The sequence below is a fragment of the Equus quagga genome, chromosome 17 (genome assembly GCF_021613505.1).
Source record: "Equus quagga isolate Etosha38 chromosome 17, UCLA_HA_Equagga_1.0, whole genome shotgun sequence".
Lineage (NCBI taxonomy): Eukaryota > Metazoa > Chordata > Mammalia > Perissodactyla > Equidae > Equus > Equus quagga.
This window is the reverse complement of record NC_060283.1, coordinates 17,009,018-17,028,825: the sequence shown is the minus strand read 5'-3', so window position 1 is coordinate 17,028,825 and position 19,808 is coordinate 17,009,018. Positions and strand designations below refer to the sequence as shown.

Here is a 19,808-nt window from a genome sequence, read left to right as displayed (position 1 = left end):
TCAGGGTCACAAAAATATTCAGAAAAATAGCATCATTTTTTGAAAAGACTTTCCCTTCCCCCATAATTGCTTTGGCAACTTTTTGTGAAAATCAGTTGACCATATATCTGCTGGCCTATTTCTTGACTCTTTATCTTGTTGCACGTGTTTAGCTTATGTTGATACCACACTGTCTTGCTTACTGGTACCTTTATACTAAGTCTTGAAATCAGTAATGTAAATTTTCATTGTAGAACTCTTGCACATTATCTATTAGACTTATTTGTATTTTCATTTTTATCTAATGTGAACAGTGTTTTTCTATTTAATTTTCCAATGTTTTTATCCTCAATGCAGACAAAACATTAACATAATTTATTTTTATATGCTGACATTTTATACAGCAATATGGCTATATTCACTTATTAGTTTTAGTAATAATTTTTCTACATACAAAACTATAAATTTTGCAAACACAAAGCTTAATTATTCCTTTCCAAACTCTCTCATTTTTTTTTCTTCTTTATTGTGCCAACTAGGACTCCAGCCTTTACAAAAATAGTTTAGAAAAGTCACTAGATCAACAAACAACTAAAAAGCTTTTCTCAAAAGTCAGACCAGTATAACTGTGTCCACTCTAAACACTTATGTTGACTCTTTACTATAGGTTCTTACCATGAAAATTAAGTTTAAAAAAAAGAAAAGAAAAGGTATCCAAATTGGACAGGAAGAAGTAAAACTCTCCGTTATTTGCAAATGAATAACCTTATATATAGAAAACCCTAAAGAATCCACACAAACACAAACTATTAGATCTAATGAAGTTTAGCAAAATTTCAGGATACAAGATCAACATACAAAAACCAGTTGTATTTCTATACACTAGCAATGGACAATCTGAAAATGAAATTAAGGAAACAATTCCATTTACCGTAGCATCAGAAAGAATAAAATACTGAGGATCAAATTTAAACAATAAAGTCAAAGACTTTTACACTGAAAAATATGAAAAATTTTTAAAATAAATTATAGACATAAACAAATAGAAGTACATTCTGTGTTCATGGACTGGAAGATTTAGTATAATTAAGATCACTCCCCAGGGTGATCTACAGATTCAACGCAATCACGATCAACATCCCAATGCCAGGGGCTGGCCCCGTGGCCAAGTGGTTAAGTTGGTGCACTATGCTTTGACAGCCCAAGGTTTTGCCAGTTCAGATCCTGGATGTGGACACAGCATCACTCATCAGGCTATACTGAGGCAGCATCCCACAAAGCACAACCAGAGGCACTCACAACTAGAATATATACAACTATGTATTGAGGGGCTTGGGGGAGAAGAAGAAGAAAAAATGAAAAAGATTGGCAAAAAGTTAGCTCAGGTGCCAATCTTTAAAAAAAAAAAAAAGATCCAAATGCCATCTTTACCAGAAATAGAAAAGCTTTCATAGGGCATTGCAAAGAATCCCAAGCAGCAAACAATATCATACTTTCCAATCTCTGAACTTACTAAAAGCTATAGAAATTAAAACAGCATAGTAAAGGCATAAGAAGTCACATATAGGTAAAAGGAATAGAATTGGCAGTCCAGAAAAAAAACCCATACATGTATCGTCAATTGAATTTTTACAAAGTAGTCAAGACCATTCACTAGAGAAATAATAATCTCTTCAACAAATGGTGCCAGGACAACTGGATGTCCAAATACAAAAGAATTAATTATGACTCCTACATCACACTGTGTACAAAAATTAACTCAAAATGGATTCAACATCAAAGTGTAAGCTAAAACTATAAAACTCTTAGAAGAAAACATAGGAACAAATTTTTATGGCCTTAGATTAGCAATGGTTTATTAAATGTGGCAACAAAAGTGCAAGCAACTAAAGAAAAATAGATAAATTGGACTTTATCAAAATTAAAACATCATAGTCATCAAAGGACACTATCAAGAAAGTGAAAGTCAACTTACATAATGAGAGAAAATATTTGCAAATCATATATCTGATAAGCATCTTGTATCAAGAATATACAAATAACACATCAGTCAACAAAAAAAGGACAACCCAACTTCTAAATGTGCAGCAGAATCAAATAGGCATGTCTCCAAATAAGATACACAAATGGCTAACAAGCATATAAAAACGTACTTGATATTGTTAGTCATTAAGTAATTGCAAAGAAAAATCGCAATGGGATACAACTCCACATCTTTTAAATGGCCATAATAAATAAAAGGAAATTAACAAGTATTGGCAAGGATGGAATAATTGGAAATCTCATATTATTATTGATAGAAATGTAAAATTGTCTATAGCTGTTAGAAAACAGTTGATAGTTCCTCAAAAAGTTAAATACAGGATTATCATATGTCCCAGAAATTCCACTCCCGGTTTTTTACTCAAAATAATTAAAAATTGGTGTTCAAACAGACTTGTACAAAAGTTTTCATAGCAGCAACATTCACAATAGAAAAAAGGTAAAAATATATCAAATTTCTGTCAACTGATCAATGGATAACCAAACACAGTATATCTATAGAATAGAATATTATTCAGCCATAGAGAGGAATGAAATATTTTTAAATGCCAAAACAGAGATGGACCTTGAAAACATTATGTTAACTGAAAGAAGATAGACACAAAAGGCCATACATTGTATAATTCTATGTATATGAAACATCCAGAATGAGCAAATCCACAGAAACAGAAAGCAGACTAGTGGTTACCAGAGTCTAGGACGAAATGGAAAGTGACTGCTTAATTTGTATATAGAGATGGAAATGTTAAACAATTAGATAGCTGTAATGATGGCACAACATCGTGAATGTACTAAAACACAATGAATCATACACTTTTAAATTGTTAAATGGTAAGTTTTATGCTATATAAGTTTTATCTCAATTCAAAAAAGAAATCACAAGACAACCAAAAAATACTTTGAATAAATTAAAAGCACAACACATCAGGGTGAATTTGGACCATAAAATGTATATATTAGAAAAGAAATAATATCTAAAATCAATTATCAAAGATTTTGACCTAGAGACATCGAAAAATCAGACAAAATTAAGCAGAAAGTATGTAGAAGAAAGGAGATAATAAGGATGAGAACAAAAAAATCAATGAAGTAGAAAATTAAAAAATAGTAGAAAAATCAATGAATAAAAAGGTGGCTCTTTGAAAAGCTTAAATAAAATTGATAAAACCTTAGCTAGAATAATGAGGGGGAGGATAGAGGCAAGAAGTGAAGGAGAAAGAGGACAAAAGAGATAAGAAGAGACAAATAATTCATATCAAGAATGAAAGATAATACAACATTACAAATTCTATGGACGTTAACTTAATAGTAGGAGATATTGTGATAAATTAAAGCTAATAAATTTGAAAACTTAAAAACCAATTACTTATAAAAGTATCACAAAATCTAACTGATGAAGAAATAGAAAACTTGAATAGTCTTATATCAGCCAAAGACATTGAATTTATAATTCAAATCACTCTCAAAAATAACCACAGGTAGGCCCAATGGCTTCACTTTTGAATTCCACAATAATGGTTTAAAAAAAATAATACCTATGTGAACCCTTGCAGAACACAAAGGAGAAAACCCTATGCATCTCATTACATGAAACCTGTATTGTCTAAATACCAAATGACATTAAAAGAAAGAAATTGACAAATATTCCTATGAATATATGCAAAAGACATTCAGCAAAATACCAGTAATTCAAAACCATTAGTGATTTTTAAAAATAATAATACATCATAACCATGTAGAGTTTGCCAATGATTAAGAGGTTGATTTAACATTCAAATATCACTCAATGTAAGTCACTAAAGTAGTAGAATAAAGGAGAATAACCACATGACTATTTGAAGAGATGCATAAAAATTGATAAATTTTAGCCCAGATTTATTTTTTAAATGTTAGCAAATGAAGAATAGAAAACAATTATTCAACCTGATAAAGAGCATCTATCTAAAATCTATAATTGACATCATATTAACGATGAATACACTCCCTCTAAGATGGAACATTACAAGGATGTTGACTCACCATTACTATTATATATTTTACTCTAGGTTCTAGCCATTGCAATAAGAAAAGAAAAAGAAATAAAAGACATATATTGGAAAGGAAGAAGCAAAATTGTAAAAATGTACTTTTGTGCAGATGAAAAGATTGTGTATGAAGAAATGTTAAATGCACTAAAAAAATCCTAATTGACCTAGCAAGTGAATTTAGTAAGGCTGTAGGTCACAATCTCAATATAAAAAATCTACTGTATTTCTACAATAGCAACAAAGAATTAAAAATTGAAGCTAGAAACAAAATAGTATCTCCAATGCTATTTTTTAAAGTGAAATATTAAGGTTACATTTTTAAAATATATTCAACATCTGTGCATGAAAACTAGAAAACACCAGATATACGATGTTAGATGGAACAGAAAACCCAGTATGCTTACCATAACAATTCTAAATTTTCACTGCAATTCTAGTCAAAATCCCAACAAGATTATTGGAGAAATCAATAAATTTACTTTGAAATTTATAAAGAAATGTAGAAATTTGAAAGAGCCTTGAATAACAAATCACTCTCACAAAAAGAACACAGTTGGGGAACTTTACCTAATTTCAAGGCTTACTCTTAAGCTCCTGTAATCAATATTGAGTGGCATAAGGAAACACATATAACTATGTTCAGAAACAATAGAATGTCCAGAAATAAACTCAATTATGCTCATTCTTTTACAACGTCAAGGTAATTAGATGGCTAAAGAATAGATTTTTACACAAATTATGCTGTGTTGATTGCATATCTATAGGGAAAAAAGATAAACAGTAACAAATACCTCACACCATACACAAAAACTAAATCTAAATGAGTCAGAGACCTGCATGTTAAAGTTTAATCTAAAATAATAATAATAATGATAATAAAATCTATTAAAAAATACTGGGGTAGACCAATAGTTATTTGATATGATGTGATAAGTACACAATGTGAGAATTAATGAAAAATTGGATCTTATTGAAATTTTAAATGTTCTCATCAGATGTCATCATTTTTAAGACTGAAAGGGCAATCCATGGAGCAGGAGAAAATTTATATAAATATATTAAATGTATAAATTTTTAAAACCATACTTTTTAAAAGTATAAAGGACATGGACAGAAATACCATAAAAGAAGATATACAAATAGTCAATAAGAACATGAGAAACAGAATGCCCAAAATCATTAGCATTGGGGAAGAAAAATTAAAAGCACAGCAATTTACCATGACATACCTCTTGGAATGACTCGAGGAAAAACAACTAGTAATTACAAGTGACAAAGATGTGACAAAGTTGTGGAACTGGAACTTTCTTATTGTCTTTTATATATCTTCCCACATTTTTAATGCTGTCTAATATTCCATACTTACCAGCCCGTAAGTGCCAGAAATAGTTGTAATCTGGAGGCTTCTAAGGTTTTTGGCTACTTCCATAGCCCTACAAGAAAAGCGAAAAACACCTTTCCATAAAAATTCGTATGGAACAGCAAAAAAATTGGAATGCCCAGAGCCATCCTGAGCAAGAAGAATAGAATTGGAGACATCACAATTCCTGATTTTTAAGTATCTTACAAACCTACTATAATCAAAACAGTGAGTACTGACAAAAATAGAGACTTATAGACCAATGGAATAGAATACAGACCCCAGAAATTAACCCATGCATATACAGTCAACTAAACTTCAACAAGGCTACCAAGAACATACAATGGGGAAAGGATAGTCTCTTCAATAAATGGTTTGGGAACTCTGAATATTCACATTCAGAAGAACAAAATTGGACCCTTATCTCACACTGTATACAAAAATCAACTCAAAATGGATTAAAGACTTAAGCATAAGACCTGAAACCATAAAACTAGAAGAAATCATAGGGAAAAATCTTCTTGACATTGGTCTGACACCAAAAGCAAAGATAAACAAGTGGGATTGCATCAAACTAAAAAACTTCTGCTCAGCAAAGGAAACAATCAAGAGTGAAAAAGCAACCAACGAATGTGAGAAAATATTTGCAAACCATATATGTGATAAGAGGTTAATATCTAAAATATATAACGAACTTATAAATTCAATAGCAAAACCACAAGCAAACTGATTAAAAAATGGGCAAAGGAGGGCCAGGGCCTGTGGCTAGTTCCATGCACTCCACTTTGGCGGCCCAGGTCCGGGCCTGTGGACCTGCTCCACTCATCAGCCATGCTGTGGCAGTGTCCCACATCTTCCTCAAGAAAAAAAAGAGGAGGATTGGCAATGGATGTTAGGAAAATCTTCCTCAGCCAAAAGAAAAAAAAATGGGCAAAGTACCTGAATAGGCATTTGCCAAAAGAAGACATACTAATGGCCAACAGGAATATTAAAAAGTGTTTAGCATCACTAATCATTAGGGGAATGCAAGTCAGAACCACAATGAGGTATTGACTCACATTCATAAGAACAGTAATTTTCAAAAAGACAAAAGGTAACGAATGTTGAGGATGCGGAGAAAAGGGAACCCTTGTGCAAGCTTGGTGGAATGTAAATTAGCACAGCCATTATGGAAAACAGTATGGAGATTCCTCAAAAAATTAAAAACAGAACTACTCTTGATCCATCAATCTCACTTCTGGGCATATATCCAAAGGAATTGAAATCAGTATCTCAAAGAGATATCTGCACTTGTGTTTATTGCAGCATTATTCCTGATAGCCAAGATATGGAAACAACCTATGTCTGTTGATGGGTGTGGTATACATGTACAATGGAATATCACATAATCATTATAAAGAAGGAAATTTGCCATTTGTGACAAGTGAACCTGGAGGACATTATGCTAAATGAAATAAGCCAGACAAAGAAAAATACTGCATGTTCTTACTTATTTGTGGAATCTAAAATATTCAAACTTGCAGAAGTAGAGAGTAGAATGCTGATTGCCAAAGGCAGGGGGTGAAGAAATAGGGAGATGTTGATCAGGGGAACAAAGTTTCAGTTATGCAAGATGAATAATTTCTGGAAATATATTGTACAGCAATGCAATCATAGTTAATAATATTGTATCGTATACTTAAAATTTGCTAAGAGAATAGATCGTAAGTGTTCTTGCCACAAGCACAAAAAAATAGTAATGATGTGAGTGATGAATATGTTAAATATTTTGATTTTGGCGATTACTTCACAATATATGCTTCTATCAAAATATCAAGTTCTGCACCTTAAATGTATACAATTTTATTTGTCCATGACATTTTAATAAATCTGGGGAAAAATTAAAAGAAAAATAACCTTTAGAGTCAAGAATTTTAAGATGGCCACCATTAATTTTAAACCCTCACTGATCTAACTCTCAAATGATCAGCAGTGTTTTTCCAATAAAAGTTTAACATTGATAAGAAAATAGAAACTTCTGTGACCTGAGTCAACAGGGAAACTACATCACAGCTCCACATGCTGGAATTAGGCCACCTTGCTATCATATCTTGTTATTCACTGGACATTCAGCTTTGTTAACAACCCAGGTTCCGATAGACAAAGGGGGCTCCCACATTCTTAGGTTCCAAGTGTAGGAATATAATTCCTCACTCAAGAATGAGTGTTTCTCAAATAGGTCTCTCCAGAATACCTGTTTCTAAGACAGAGCCTTTCCAGCAAAGGAGATAATTAATTCCTGGGAGAGAAAAATAGCAGATAAAAGACAAAGTCCCTTAATCCTCATGGAAACTTTCTTATAAATATCTCCACGGGGCAAGATGAAAATGTTTTTTGTTGTTGTTCACCTCTCCAGAGCAAGAATCTTTATGGGCAGAGTAAACATTTAGAATGTGTTTCCTCTACACTGTCAGCCTCTTCCTCTGCGGGACCAGAGCTGTATAGGAAGATCATTTCTCCATAGTGTTTCAAGTGAATCCGCTCTAAATTCAAAACCAGAAAACAGGTTTTCTTTGAAAAACTTTTGAGGCTTTAGGCTAGATGGAAAGATTTAGATTCATAAGGACACTTTCTTTTTTAATGGGGTTTATTGAGGTAAATTGATATAACAAAAATATTGCACAAGCTCAATGTATACAATTTCTTAACAGTTATTCATTTGATAGTTAATTATCTGAAGAGGCTCTTCCCAAACATGACACATCTTTCATGCTGCAAGTTACTTATTACAAGTGGCAGTCAGTTTGAATATGGAATTGTTTCTGGACACCCACAAACATCATTAAGATCATCTAAGACTGCTAAGGTAAGTCTTTCAATAGTGCTGATGCTTATTAAAGATTGTTACTTTCCATATATAGTACTCATTATTTTTCAATTCTTTAAAAGATAATTCTTAATTGTCATTAACCTAATCTGACAGTTGAAAGTGTTGAGGCTCATAGAAATTAAGCAAATTGTAGGACCCAGCTCTCTGACACAAGATACCATGCTTTTGCCATGAGACATCTCCTTTAATAGCAAGACTAATCATGAGAATAAAAGCAAAATTTGACTACACTATGCATACACAAAAGACATAAATGTGAATTTGAAATGGAATAAATCATCAACTGTTTAGTCCAAGCGCAAACGTGGAGAGTACTTCCTGAGATCAATTGCTATGGATAATATGAGTCTCTGTGGATTCTTTGAGGGTAAAATTGGAGACAATTCTTCCTGAGCTCATTGCATAGGTAAATGTTTCTCTGTAGTATTGATCAAACGGTCAGTTCTGCCGATCTCTTAGGTGCATACAGTCATAAAATGAAAGTTCTATGTGTGTCCCAGATATTGTGGTGGATGTGTCATACATGTTCCCTCAAATAATTCTCATAACAACCTGTGAGGTGGCTATTATTATTCTCACTTTATAGAAGAGAAAACTAGGAATGTAAGGTGCCAAAGTAATATACCCCAGATAAAAGATATTGCAAGTAGAAGAACTAGGATTCTAATCTGGTCTTTTGATTCTTAAACCAATACACTTAACCATTGGGAAAATTTTTTCTGATATTGTGTGGGAGCCCATTTTTTGGAGGGGGTTGGAAGAAGGAATATTTGGGGTTCATGGAGAGGCCAGGATAAAAGGATTATTCACAGAAAACAGCATCACATTTTTCTTAACATTTCGGAGTTCCAATATGTCAGTGGCAGTATGTTGCATGTGTGTGTGCTGATGGAATTGCTCTATATAATCTTCCCTCTCAAGTAGTATTAAAATAATTATAATTATTATGGCCATATCAAAAAAGATTACTAGTTGAATATTTTTTATTATAGTGTAACAATACAGGGCATACAGGTTAAGAATTTGGAGGGAAAAAATTAACAAGTATAATCTGATCCAATCTTGCTTCTGTGCTTTATTAGCTGGTGGATCTTGGGCAGGATATCACAGGGATTCCCGTGTCTGCCTTCCACCCCCTTACTGATCCTCAGCCCATTTCATCTGAGACACACAAAGATCTTCACTAGCATAATATCTAAGATTCCCCTTCTTCAAATTCCTTTTCATCCTTCCATTCATATTCTCAATAACCTTCAGTGGTTTCCCATTTCCTACAGATTAAAGGAAAATTCTGTAGTTTTGCATTTATGGTCTTGACATCTATCTTCTACTTCCTTTTCAGGCTTGGCTGTCAATGTGTGTGCAGTCTACTACCTCAAGTTAAATTCTTAGTCATCTGGGATGATTAAGTGTTCACAGGTGGTCTCCTGCCTGTGTGTTTACAAAGTTCCTAATGTCTGCAACCTTAACAAAGTCTTCCCCTTGGAGGCAATTTGAGTAATCTTCAAGAACTCAGAGTCTTTATTTCCAGTGCACACACAAATAAATACCAAAAAAAAAACCTCAAAAGAATTCAAAACTCAACAGAATCCAAGAATTTATTAAATATTAGAATAGAAAGTTTCATAAATTCAAAGTTACATTGATAAAAATTGTTTTCTTTTCAGGTACTGTAATTAACCACCGCATGAAACACATGGAAAATAGGAACAATGTGACAGAGTTTGTTCTACTGGGGCTGGCAGAGAATCCAAAGATGCAGAAAATCATATTTGCTGTGATTTTTGTCATCTACATCATCACTGTGGTAGGAAATGTGCTCATCTTGGTCACCATCACCTCCAGCCCATCATTGGGGTCTCCCATGTACTTTTTCCTGGCTTATCTCTCCTTTATTGATGCCTGCTATCCTTCTGTCAGTACCCCCAAACAGATCACAAATTCACTCCATGAAAAGAAGACCATCCTATTTAATGAATGCATGACCCAAATATTCTGGGAACATTTTTTTGGAGGTTCTGAGGGCATCCTGCTCACTGTGATGGCCTATGACCGCTATGTAGCCATCTGCAAGCCCTTGCACTACACAATTATAATGAATTGGCAGGTGTGTGTCCTGCTAGTGGGAGTGGTGTGGGTGGGAGGCTTTCTTCATGCAACCATACAAATCCTCTTCATCTTCCGATTACCCTTCTGTGGCCCTAATGTCATAGATCACTTTATGTGTGATCTGAATCCTTTGCTCAATCTTGCCTGCACTGATACCCACACTCTAGAGCTCTTTGTTGCTGCCAACAGTGGGTTCATCTGCCTGTTAAACTTCCTCCTCTTGATGGTCTCCTATGTGGCCATCCTGCACTCCCTAAGGACCTACAGCTTGGAGGCAAGGTGCAAAGCCCTCTCCACCTGTGCCTCCCACATCACAGTAGTCATCTTATTCTTTGTGCCTTGTATATTTGTGTACATGAGACCTGCAGCTACTTTATCAATTGATAAAGCAGTTGCTGTATCCTACAATATCATACCTCCCATGTTAAATCCATTAATTTATACCTTGAGAAATGCCCAGATGAAAAATGCTATTGGGAAGTTGTGTCATAGGAAAGCTATTTCATGTGAGAAATAAATGTGCCTGGAGACCAACATTGATTCAACTGAGGCAAGAGCCAAAAGGACACTGGAGATGATTTCAGTAAGGTACACTTAGGGAATAAAGAATAAAATTAGCAGCTATGAATCTTAGATTCTGCATTGAGTGGAGAAGAAATGGTGCAGTAAAGAGAAAAAAAATATATAACCTGGGACCACTCTTCCCATATTTAAAAAACTCTACTAAATTATAGATTTTCTACCTTAAACCATATATGTGGATTCACAGGCTATCCTTATAACAAATTAAAGAAATAAGAATATATTTTTATTGAACAGAAATTTTTGTAAAAATCCAAAAAGTTACGTATTGCCATCACCACCATTTCACAGGTGAGGAAATGGAGAGAAAAGGGAAGGTATTAAAACAGACATATTGGAAAGCCAGTAACCAGAATTGACTGATTTCCCAGATCGTGTCCTTATCTGCTGTTAGCTATCAGACAATATGACAGATGAGATAATTATACTGTTACCATTTGTTGAGCCAGGGACTGTGCTGGACACAAAGTATATACTAATTTAATTTAATAAGTTTTCATTAATAACTGTGCCAGTTTTTATATATCACAATTGATTGTATTATGTTGCCTGTAACATTTTGGCATGTAACTACTTTAGGGCTATAAAAGCTTTGACCATTTAACCTCTAAGGGTTGGGTAATGAAGACTATACCACGTTTCGAAATTTCCTTGTACTTTCACAACCATTTTGTATTACTCTTATCACCCATCTTATGCTTATAACCCATCAGAAAGAGCAGTGATTCAAATAAAAGATTATTTCGAGGTCCGACAGGAATTTTTACTTATTAAATATATAGCCATCCTCTATAACGTACTTGCCTGCTATATAACAATACCTTCTACAAGGTAGAACAGTGTCCGGCGCACAATAAATATTGATTGAATAAGTGAAAGTATAAAGGAACGTGAATCAATTCAATAAATGAAGAGTAAGAAAGTAGTACTGAAACCCAGGGAATTCTTTCATACTTTTATCCGATTTGTCTATAAGGAGAATTCTGCCTAGAATCCTTTGGGGTACTACAGTTTGTTCTTACTCTGGCTTAAATGAGGTTGAGAAAGAAATTGAAACTACAATTCTCAGCATATGAGCAAACAGTTTACCTTGATACTCTCCCTGCTCTGAGGAGAACTTATTACCTTGTTAATAGGAGCTGTTTATGGTATATTTTTCTGTCTATCAGTTTACTTTTTGGGTAACATTTCATTATTGAAAGCTGTTTTAAAAAATATCTTGCTCCATATATACACAAAGCAACTTCAGGATAAATATATTCCTTTCACTCCTCCATCCTTCATTCATTATCATCAAATATTTTTGAGCCCAAGGGATGTATCTGGCACATCGATAGCTGCTTAGGCTTCAGTGGTGAATAAAAAGAGACTTCACAGAGTTTAGTATCCAGTGAAAAACTCCCAAGAAGGAGCAGAAAATTACAATGGTGTTATAAATGATAAAATAGTGGAAGTACAGGGTACTATGAAACCACACTAGAGTAACAGACAGCTAAGATATGCTGGCTCAGGAAAACATTCCTAGACGAAAAGTCATCAAAAATCGGACCCAATGGATGAAAAGAAATTGGTTGGCAGAGAGTAGGCATGAGGCTGAAAGAGCATTCTAGCAAACAGAATATATAAAAGAGTCCGGGAGGTGAAAAAGAGTATGCAGAAAACCTAATTAGTTCAATATGGCTGTGGTTATTAATTCATCCTTTCACTCAACAATTATTTATTGAACCCCCCACTGTGTGCTGGATGTCATGCTGGGCACTGAGCTTGTACAAGGGTAAAGGGCAAGATACGAAGTTGGAGAGACAAGAATGGGGAGGATCAAACTGGTACCAGGGAGAAAATATTGAAAGCTTTTTTAAGCTAGTGAATGATGCACTTAGATTTGAGTTTTAGAATGATAATAGTTACAGTATGGGAAATGGTTTGCAGGAGACAAGACTGACAGCAGGAGAGCAGTTTGGAGGTTACTGTAATGATTTCGGTGTGAAAGGATGGAGGCCTGTCCTCTGGTGGTTCCAGTGAAGATGCAGAGTTTGGTGGACACCGCTGTGTCCAGCTCTAATCCTCATCACCAGGAGTGCACTCAGGCACCCTGCTGCTGTGTGCTTGAGCTGCTAATACCTCATGGTGCCACCATCCCAGGACCTACAAGTGGCCAATGAATGACTGGGGTGGGAGTAAAAATGCCTGGCTCCATTGCCTCAAGGTGGAACCAGTTCACTGGTACAGTGTATACTCCAGAGCTCCTGTGGCTCCAGGCTGAAACTGGAATCCATTTGTGACCACATCTTTTCTTTCCCCTGCCATAGTCAGCTTCCCTGAACCCCTCCTGCTTATAAATCACTTTCATAAAAATCCCCATCTCAAAGTCTGCATCCAGGGAACCCAAACTAACAGAGCGATAGAGAAGGGTTTAGAAATATTTAGGAGTTATAAACAAAAGAACTTGATAGCAGATGTTAGAGATAGAAGAGTCATGGGTAACACCCAGTTTCTGGCTTAGATTACTGGATGGATGGAACAGAGAGAAGATAAATGTGTTTTTAATGTACTGAATGAGATTCAAGTAGCTACATACAATCAAATATATGTTTCTGATCCTCAGAAAGATGTAGGTCATAGAAATGTAGAAACCTTGAGCATATGGATGGAAATTAAAGCCATAAAATTATTATGTAATTTTGTGTAATTTTGTCAACCATGGGTAGTCATCAGTAGTCTCTCAAAAGATCCATAGCCATTTTGATATTTTTAGGAAGAAAACCGAAAAAGAAGGATGCCAAAATAGAACTCTAAAGATAGCAATTTCTATATTATTAGGAATTCAGTAGGATACTAAATTTATAAAATAAAAACAGGCTATAATGGAAATAAAAATCAGCCTGGCATCAGACATTTTGTCCACAAAACTAGAAATTGGGAGTTAATGGAAAAAAAGTATTTAATGTTCTAAAGGGAAAATAACTGTAACCTTTAATTCTATACCATGCAATATAGAATTCAAATATGAGAATAAAATAAATACATTTTCAGACATACAGGGATGCAGAAATTTTATTGGTCAAGCATTATGAATAAGAAGTTTACCTTAATAAAATACTAGCCATCTGAATTCAACACATCCAAAAGATTATACACCAAAACCAACTAGGATTAATCCCTGGCATACAAGATTGGTTAAAATATGTAAATCAATGTGATACACTAGTTTAACAGAATGAAAGATAAAAACCACATGATCATCTTAATAGATAGAGAAAAAAGCATTTGACGAAGTTCAACACCCTCTCATGATAAAAACTCCCAGCAAAATAAATTTAGAAGGAAATTCCAGGGCCAGCCCAATAGCCATGTGGTTAAAGTTCCACACGCTCCACTTCCACGGCCCGGGGTTCACAAGGTCAGATCCCAGGTTTAGATCCTGGGTGCGAACAAACTCCACTCATCAGCCACACTGTGGAGGCATCCCACATACAAAGTAAAGAAAGAGTGGCATAGATTAGCTCAGGGCTAATCTTCCTCAAGCAAAAGAAGAGGAGGATTGGCAATGGATGTTAGCTCAGGGTGAATCTCCCTCACAAAAAGAAAAAAAGAAGAACAAGGCAATTTCCTCAACATAATAAAGACCATTTATGAAATGCCCACAAAGCCCACAGCTAACATGATAATAAACTGGGAAAAACTGACAGCTTTTGCTCTAAGATCTGATACAAGGCAAGAAAGTCCACTCTCACCACTTCTATTCAACATAGTACTAGAAGTACTAGCAAGAACAGACAAGAAAAAGACATAAAAGGCATCCAAATTGGAAAGAAAGAAGTAAAATTACCCGCTTGCAGATAACATGACCGTAGATGTAGAGAACCCTAAAAACGCTACCAAAAAAGTTAGAACTAATAAGCAAATTCAGTAAAGATACAGGATACGAAATCAACAAACAAAAACTAATTGCATTTCTTTACGCAAACAATAAACTGTACAAAAAATGAATCAAGAAAATAATCCCGTTTACATTACAATCAAAAATAATAAAATACGGGGCCGGCCCAGTGGCACAGCAGTTAAGTTTGCAAGCTCCACTTCGGCGGCCCAGGGTTCACCAGTTTGGATCCCTGGTGTGGACCTACAAACTGCTTATCAAGCCATGCTGTGGCAGGTGTCCCACATATAAAGTAGAGGAAGATGGGCAAGGATGTTAGCTCAGGGCTAATCTTCCTAAAAATAATAATAGTAATAAAAATACTTAGGAACAAATTTAACCAAGGAAGTGAAAGATCTCTACAATGAAAACTATAGGACATTGATGAAAGAAATTGAAATAAAAACAATTAAATGGAAAGATACCCTGTGTTCATGGATTGGAAGAATTAACATTGTTAAAATGTCCAAACTACCAAAAACCATCTATAGATTCAATGAAATTCCTATCAAAATTCCAGTGACATTGTTCACAGAAATAGAACAAACAATCCTAAAATATGAGTGAAATAACCAAAGACCCGAATAACCAAACCAGTCCTGAGAAAGGAGAGCAAAGCTGAAGGCATCACACTGGCACTTCCTGATTTGAAGCTATGTTTCAAAGCTATAGTAATCAAAAGAGTATGGTACTGGCATAAAAACAGACACCTAGATCAGTGAAACAGAATTGAGAGCCCAGAAATAAACCCTTGCATATTCAGTCAATTAATATTTGACAAGGATACCAAAACTACTTAATGGGGAAAGGATAATCTTTTCAATAAATGGTATCGGGAAAAGAGGATATTCACCTGCAAAAGAATGAAACTGGACCCTTATCGTACACTACATACTGATTCAAAATAGATTAAGTACTTAAATGTAAGACTGGAAACTATAAAACCACTAGAAGAAAACATTTAAAAAAGCTTATTGACAATGTTCTTAGGAATAACTTTTTGAATTTACTTGTCTTTTCATCTTGCTCTGATGATGTAGCTTCCAACAGTGTGTGTTTTCTTTTTTTGTGGGGGAGGGTGGATGGGGAGCAGGAGAGATAACCGGTGGTGCTGACACTGATACCTTCATGGACAGTTTCCCATTGAGTTTCAGTGGCACCTCTGTGGTCAGATTCCAGTGAATCTGCAGACACCCAAGAGATCAGGTTCCCAACACAGCTGATCTGAACCACAGTAGATTTTTCGTGCCAGCCTTGGTCCACCTCTACCCTAGAGGTTTCTTTCCTGCTTGCCAATCCAAGCCACAGTTCCTTGTATGTCAGCTCAGCCCAGCAACACCACAGTGGGCTGCTCCCAGCTTCCCAGGCCCTTTCTTGCCTGCCAGCCTCTGTCCTACTACCAGGGACTAGTTCTGGCCCATGACAACTCAGTGAATTTCTCTACTGTTCAAAGGGCAAATAAGTAGACCTTCTCCAAAAGATTGGAATCCCAGCCTTGGGGAGGACTTCCACCTTCTAAATGGGATTCCTTCTTGGATGTTCATTTCTCAGTCTCAGGACATTCTTTAGAGTACTCATTACAATTTTCTAGTTAATGCCCTAATATAATTAATAATTGTATTCAAACTTTCCCTGTTCAAATTACTATGTGGTCTGCCCCCTGATTGGACCTTGACTGATACAATACAGAAAATACCTAGTGCAATTCAGCCTTATAGGCATTTGATAAACAGTATCTCTTTTTACTATAGAAGCAAGATTTAATGAACAAAATTTTACAAAACAAAGAATTTATATTATTTTGAGGCCACAATCCCAAGTAAAGGAATATCATTAAACATGTTATTTTCAATTATCAATCATAACCAACGCCCTCAATGTCACATAGTAAGATTATTTTCATACCAATCCAATATTCTAGGTTCACATTTTTTAGCTTCTAAAGGTGTTTCAGATTTCCAGGTAATAGATAAATATTTATTGGTTAAGAAATAGCAAGTTGTGATGATAAGAGTGTAGGATGGGAGACAGTAAATTCTGGATTCCAGTCCAAGCTTTAGCTCTGCACTGAAGTGGCTACCTGCAAGTATTATCCAACCTCTTGTTAGAGCTGATGTCTTCATCTATAGATCAAGAGGCTTGGACTAAATTACCTCTATTACTTCCACCTGCAATGCTCAATGATCCTGTTTAATCATTATCTGAAGTCAATTTTTTCCAGCAGAGCTTCTGTGTGGCATTTTTAGCCTCTGCGTTTCTGAGGGCTTAGATTAAAAGATTTAACATAGGGGCCACCATGCTATAAAAGACAGTCACAGCTTTATCAATGGGCAGAGTGATCACTGGGCACAGATACACAAATATGCAGGGTACAAAAGATAAGACTACTACTGTGATGTGAGAGATACAGGTAGAGAGGGCTTTGCGCCTCCCCCCAAGCTATATTTCTTTAGGGAGCACAAGATAACCACATAGGAGGCCACCAAGAGAAGGAAGTTAACAGGCAGATGAGCCTACTGTTGGCAGCAGCAAAGAGACCAAGGGTATGAGTGTCCATGCTTCAACTTCAACACAGGGTACAAGTTACACATGAAATGATCGAAGATATTGGAGCCGCAGAAAGGCAGCCAGAATATAAAGAGGATCTGAATGGCTGCATGGAGAAATCCTCCAGCCCAGGCCACTCCCAGCATGAGAATGCACAGCCTGTGGCTCATGACGGTTGTATAGTGCAGAGGTTTGTAGATGGCCACATAGCAGTCATAGCCAGCCATCACCATCAGCAGGATGATTTCAGTAGCACCAAAAATGTGTTCTGCATAGACTTGAGCCACGCACCCATTAAAGGAGATAGTTTTCTTCTCATGAAAGGAGTGCACAATCAGCTTAGGAGCTAAAGAAGAAGAAGAAATTGCATCTATCAAGGAAAGGTGGGTCAGGAAGAAGTATATGGGGGAGTTCAGAGCGTGACTGGTGGTAAAGGTAACTGCAATGAGCAGGTTGCCCGAGAGCGTTAATATGTATAGAATTAAAAATATTGCAAACACTAGTTTCTGCATTTGGGGGTTCTGTGTAAGACCTATTAAAATGAATTCAGTCACATTCCTTTTATGCTCCATCTACGTGGTATGGGTGATAAAAACTCGAGGAAGAAATGCTTTACCTTAAAAAAGAAAAAGAGAGAAGGCAAAGAGGAACTAGGAAAGAATAAAATAGTCCAAAACTCTGCCTTTTCACAGTACTCTGACATTATCACATTTGACTCCTTCTCTTCCCAAAACTCCCTAGGAATAGATAACTCAAAACTTCTCTTAGTGGACTGTCTTATCTTTCATTATCCTGGCCTCAAAGATATTCTTATAAGACATAGGAAACCCAGATGAAATGAATTCCATTTCCCTGGGTCAGAGTAGTCTTTACAAAACTTAATTTGGACATCAATATAATGGAATAACGTAGTCCTTAGAAGTAATAATTTGGAACACTAACAAGACAGAAAAAATATATGAAATGGCCTGAATAAAAAACCTCACAAAATTGTCTGTATATCCCGATTATGATTATTTAAATATACTATAGGTAAAAAGCTAGTGAATGATAGTTAAAGAATTAGTATTAGAAGATTATAAGTTTATATGTACCTTTTAAGAATAAAATTCAAATTCAAAAATGTCTTATAAAATTTTATATGGGTTTTATTTCATCTCCATTAAAAGATTTGTATAGAAAAGATGAGGAAAAATTAATATATTTAGGACATTTACTCCTGGATGTAAGATTATGGGTGATCTTTTATTTACATATACTTTTTAGTATCTTCCAAATTTCTACATATTGTATTACTAATTTTATGATCATAATATAAATATAATTTCCATATATTTTCTTGGAAGCCTGGAGATGGAACCATGAACTTTTAAATTGAGTGGAATATATATGAAGACAAACAGAGAATTATACAATGCCACATCATGGGACCCCAGGAAATATTATCTGAATATAAATGAAGTAACTGGTTTAATATATTCATGAAATTGTTACTAGTTCACCAAATGGACATAGAGTGAGGGCCTGGTTAGGCACTGACTGTTTTGAGGGGATCTGGACAGAGAGTAAGGCTGCCCTGACTGCTCCCATGGATCACTTACAATCATGCTAAATATCGTCTTTAGCCTGTCAACCAAAGATTATTGATCTCTGATTTTAACTTATATCACTGATATTGTTAGCCAATAAACAAGTCTGGATAATCAACTGGATCAGTTTAATGTAAAATCTATTTCCATTTCCTTGATGAGGAATACAGATATCACTCAATTAAACCTTAAAACTGTATTATAAATTGAGTTTTGCCATTATTAACTCTCACTTTTTATGGAACTCAGATTCTTTTATTCTCTTTATCTTAACATATTCTTAAAGCATAAAGGCAATGAAAGGTGAGATGAGTTGTCCCTGTTACATGTAGGCAAGGCACATAATGAGATACGTGGAAAGAAAATATCTTCCAGATGATCCTACAAGTGCTTCATTGAGAAGCCAGCTTTAGAGTTCCAAGCCCCAAGACAGTGGTCTCCCCCAGAATTGAGAGGCAGGAACTCAAGCAGACAATATTCTTCTCAGTGGAGAAAATTTTGTAACTTGTTTAAATTCCATATATTCAAACACTTTTAAATACAAAATTTACTATAATTCTTATTTTCCCCGTTCCTAACAGCAAACAGAGATTTCTTTCTCTACTATGTAGTTCCTATATAATTAATTGTTATTGAGTGTTTGGCATGTATTAGGTGTGATATTAAATACTTTACATGCATTATTTCATTTAATGCTCACAAAAATCGCTATAAGATCGGTACACTATTAACTATGTTTTAAAGAAAAGGAAACTGTATTTAGGAGAAGGTAAATGACTTGCCC

The 19,808-nt window shown here is 35.1% G+C and overlaps 2 protein-coding genes across 2 annotated transcripts; one reads left to right on the top strand and one right to left on the bottom strand.

Moving 5' to 3' along the window:
* Nucleotides 1–436: 436 nt before the first annotated feature.
* On the top strand, nt 437–10,904 carry LOC124229245 (olfactory receptor 4C46-like). Its single transcript, XM_046644366.1, has 2 exons — nt 437–464; nt 9,973–10,904. The coding sequence occupies exon 2, from the start codon at nt 9,975–9,977 to the stop codon at nt 10,902–10,904; it is 930 nt and encodes a 309-aa protein (XP_046500322.1). The 5' UTR covers nt 437–464; nt 9,973–9,974.
* Nucleotides 10,905–17,401: 6,497 nt separating this feature from the next.
* Nucleotides 17,402–18,007, bottom strand: LOC124228472 (olfactory receptor 4C12-like). The gene has a single exon (XM_046643013.1). It carries the CDS (start codon nt 18,005–18,007, stop codon nt 17,402–17,404), a length of 606 nt encoding a protein of 201 aa, XP_046498969.1.
* Between the last annotated feature and the right edge of the window lie 1,801 nt (nt 18,008–19,808).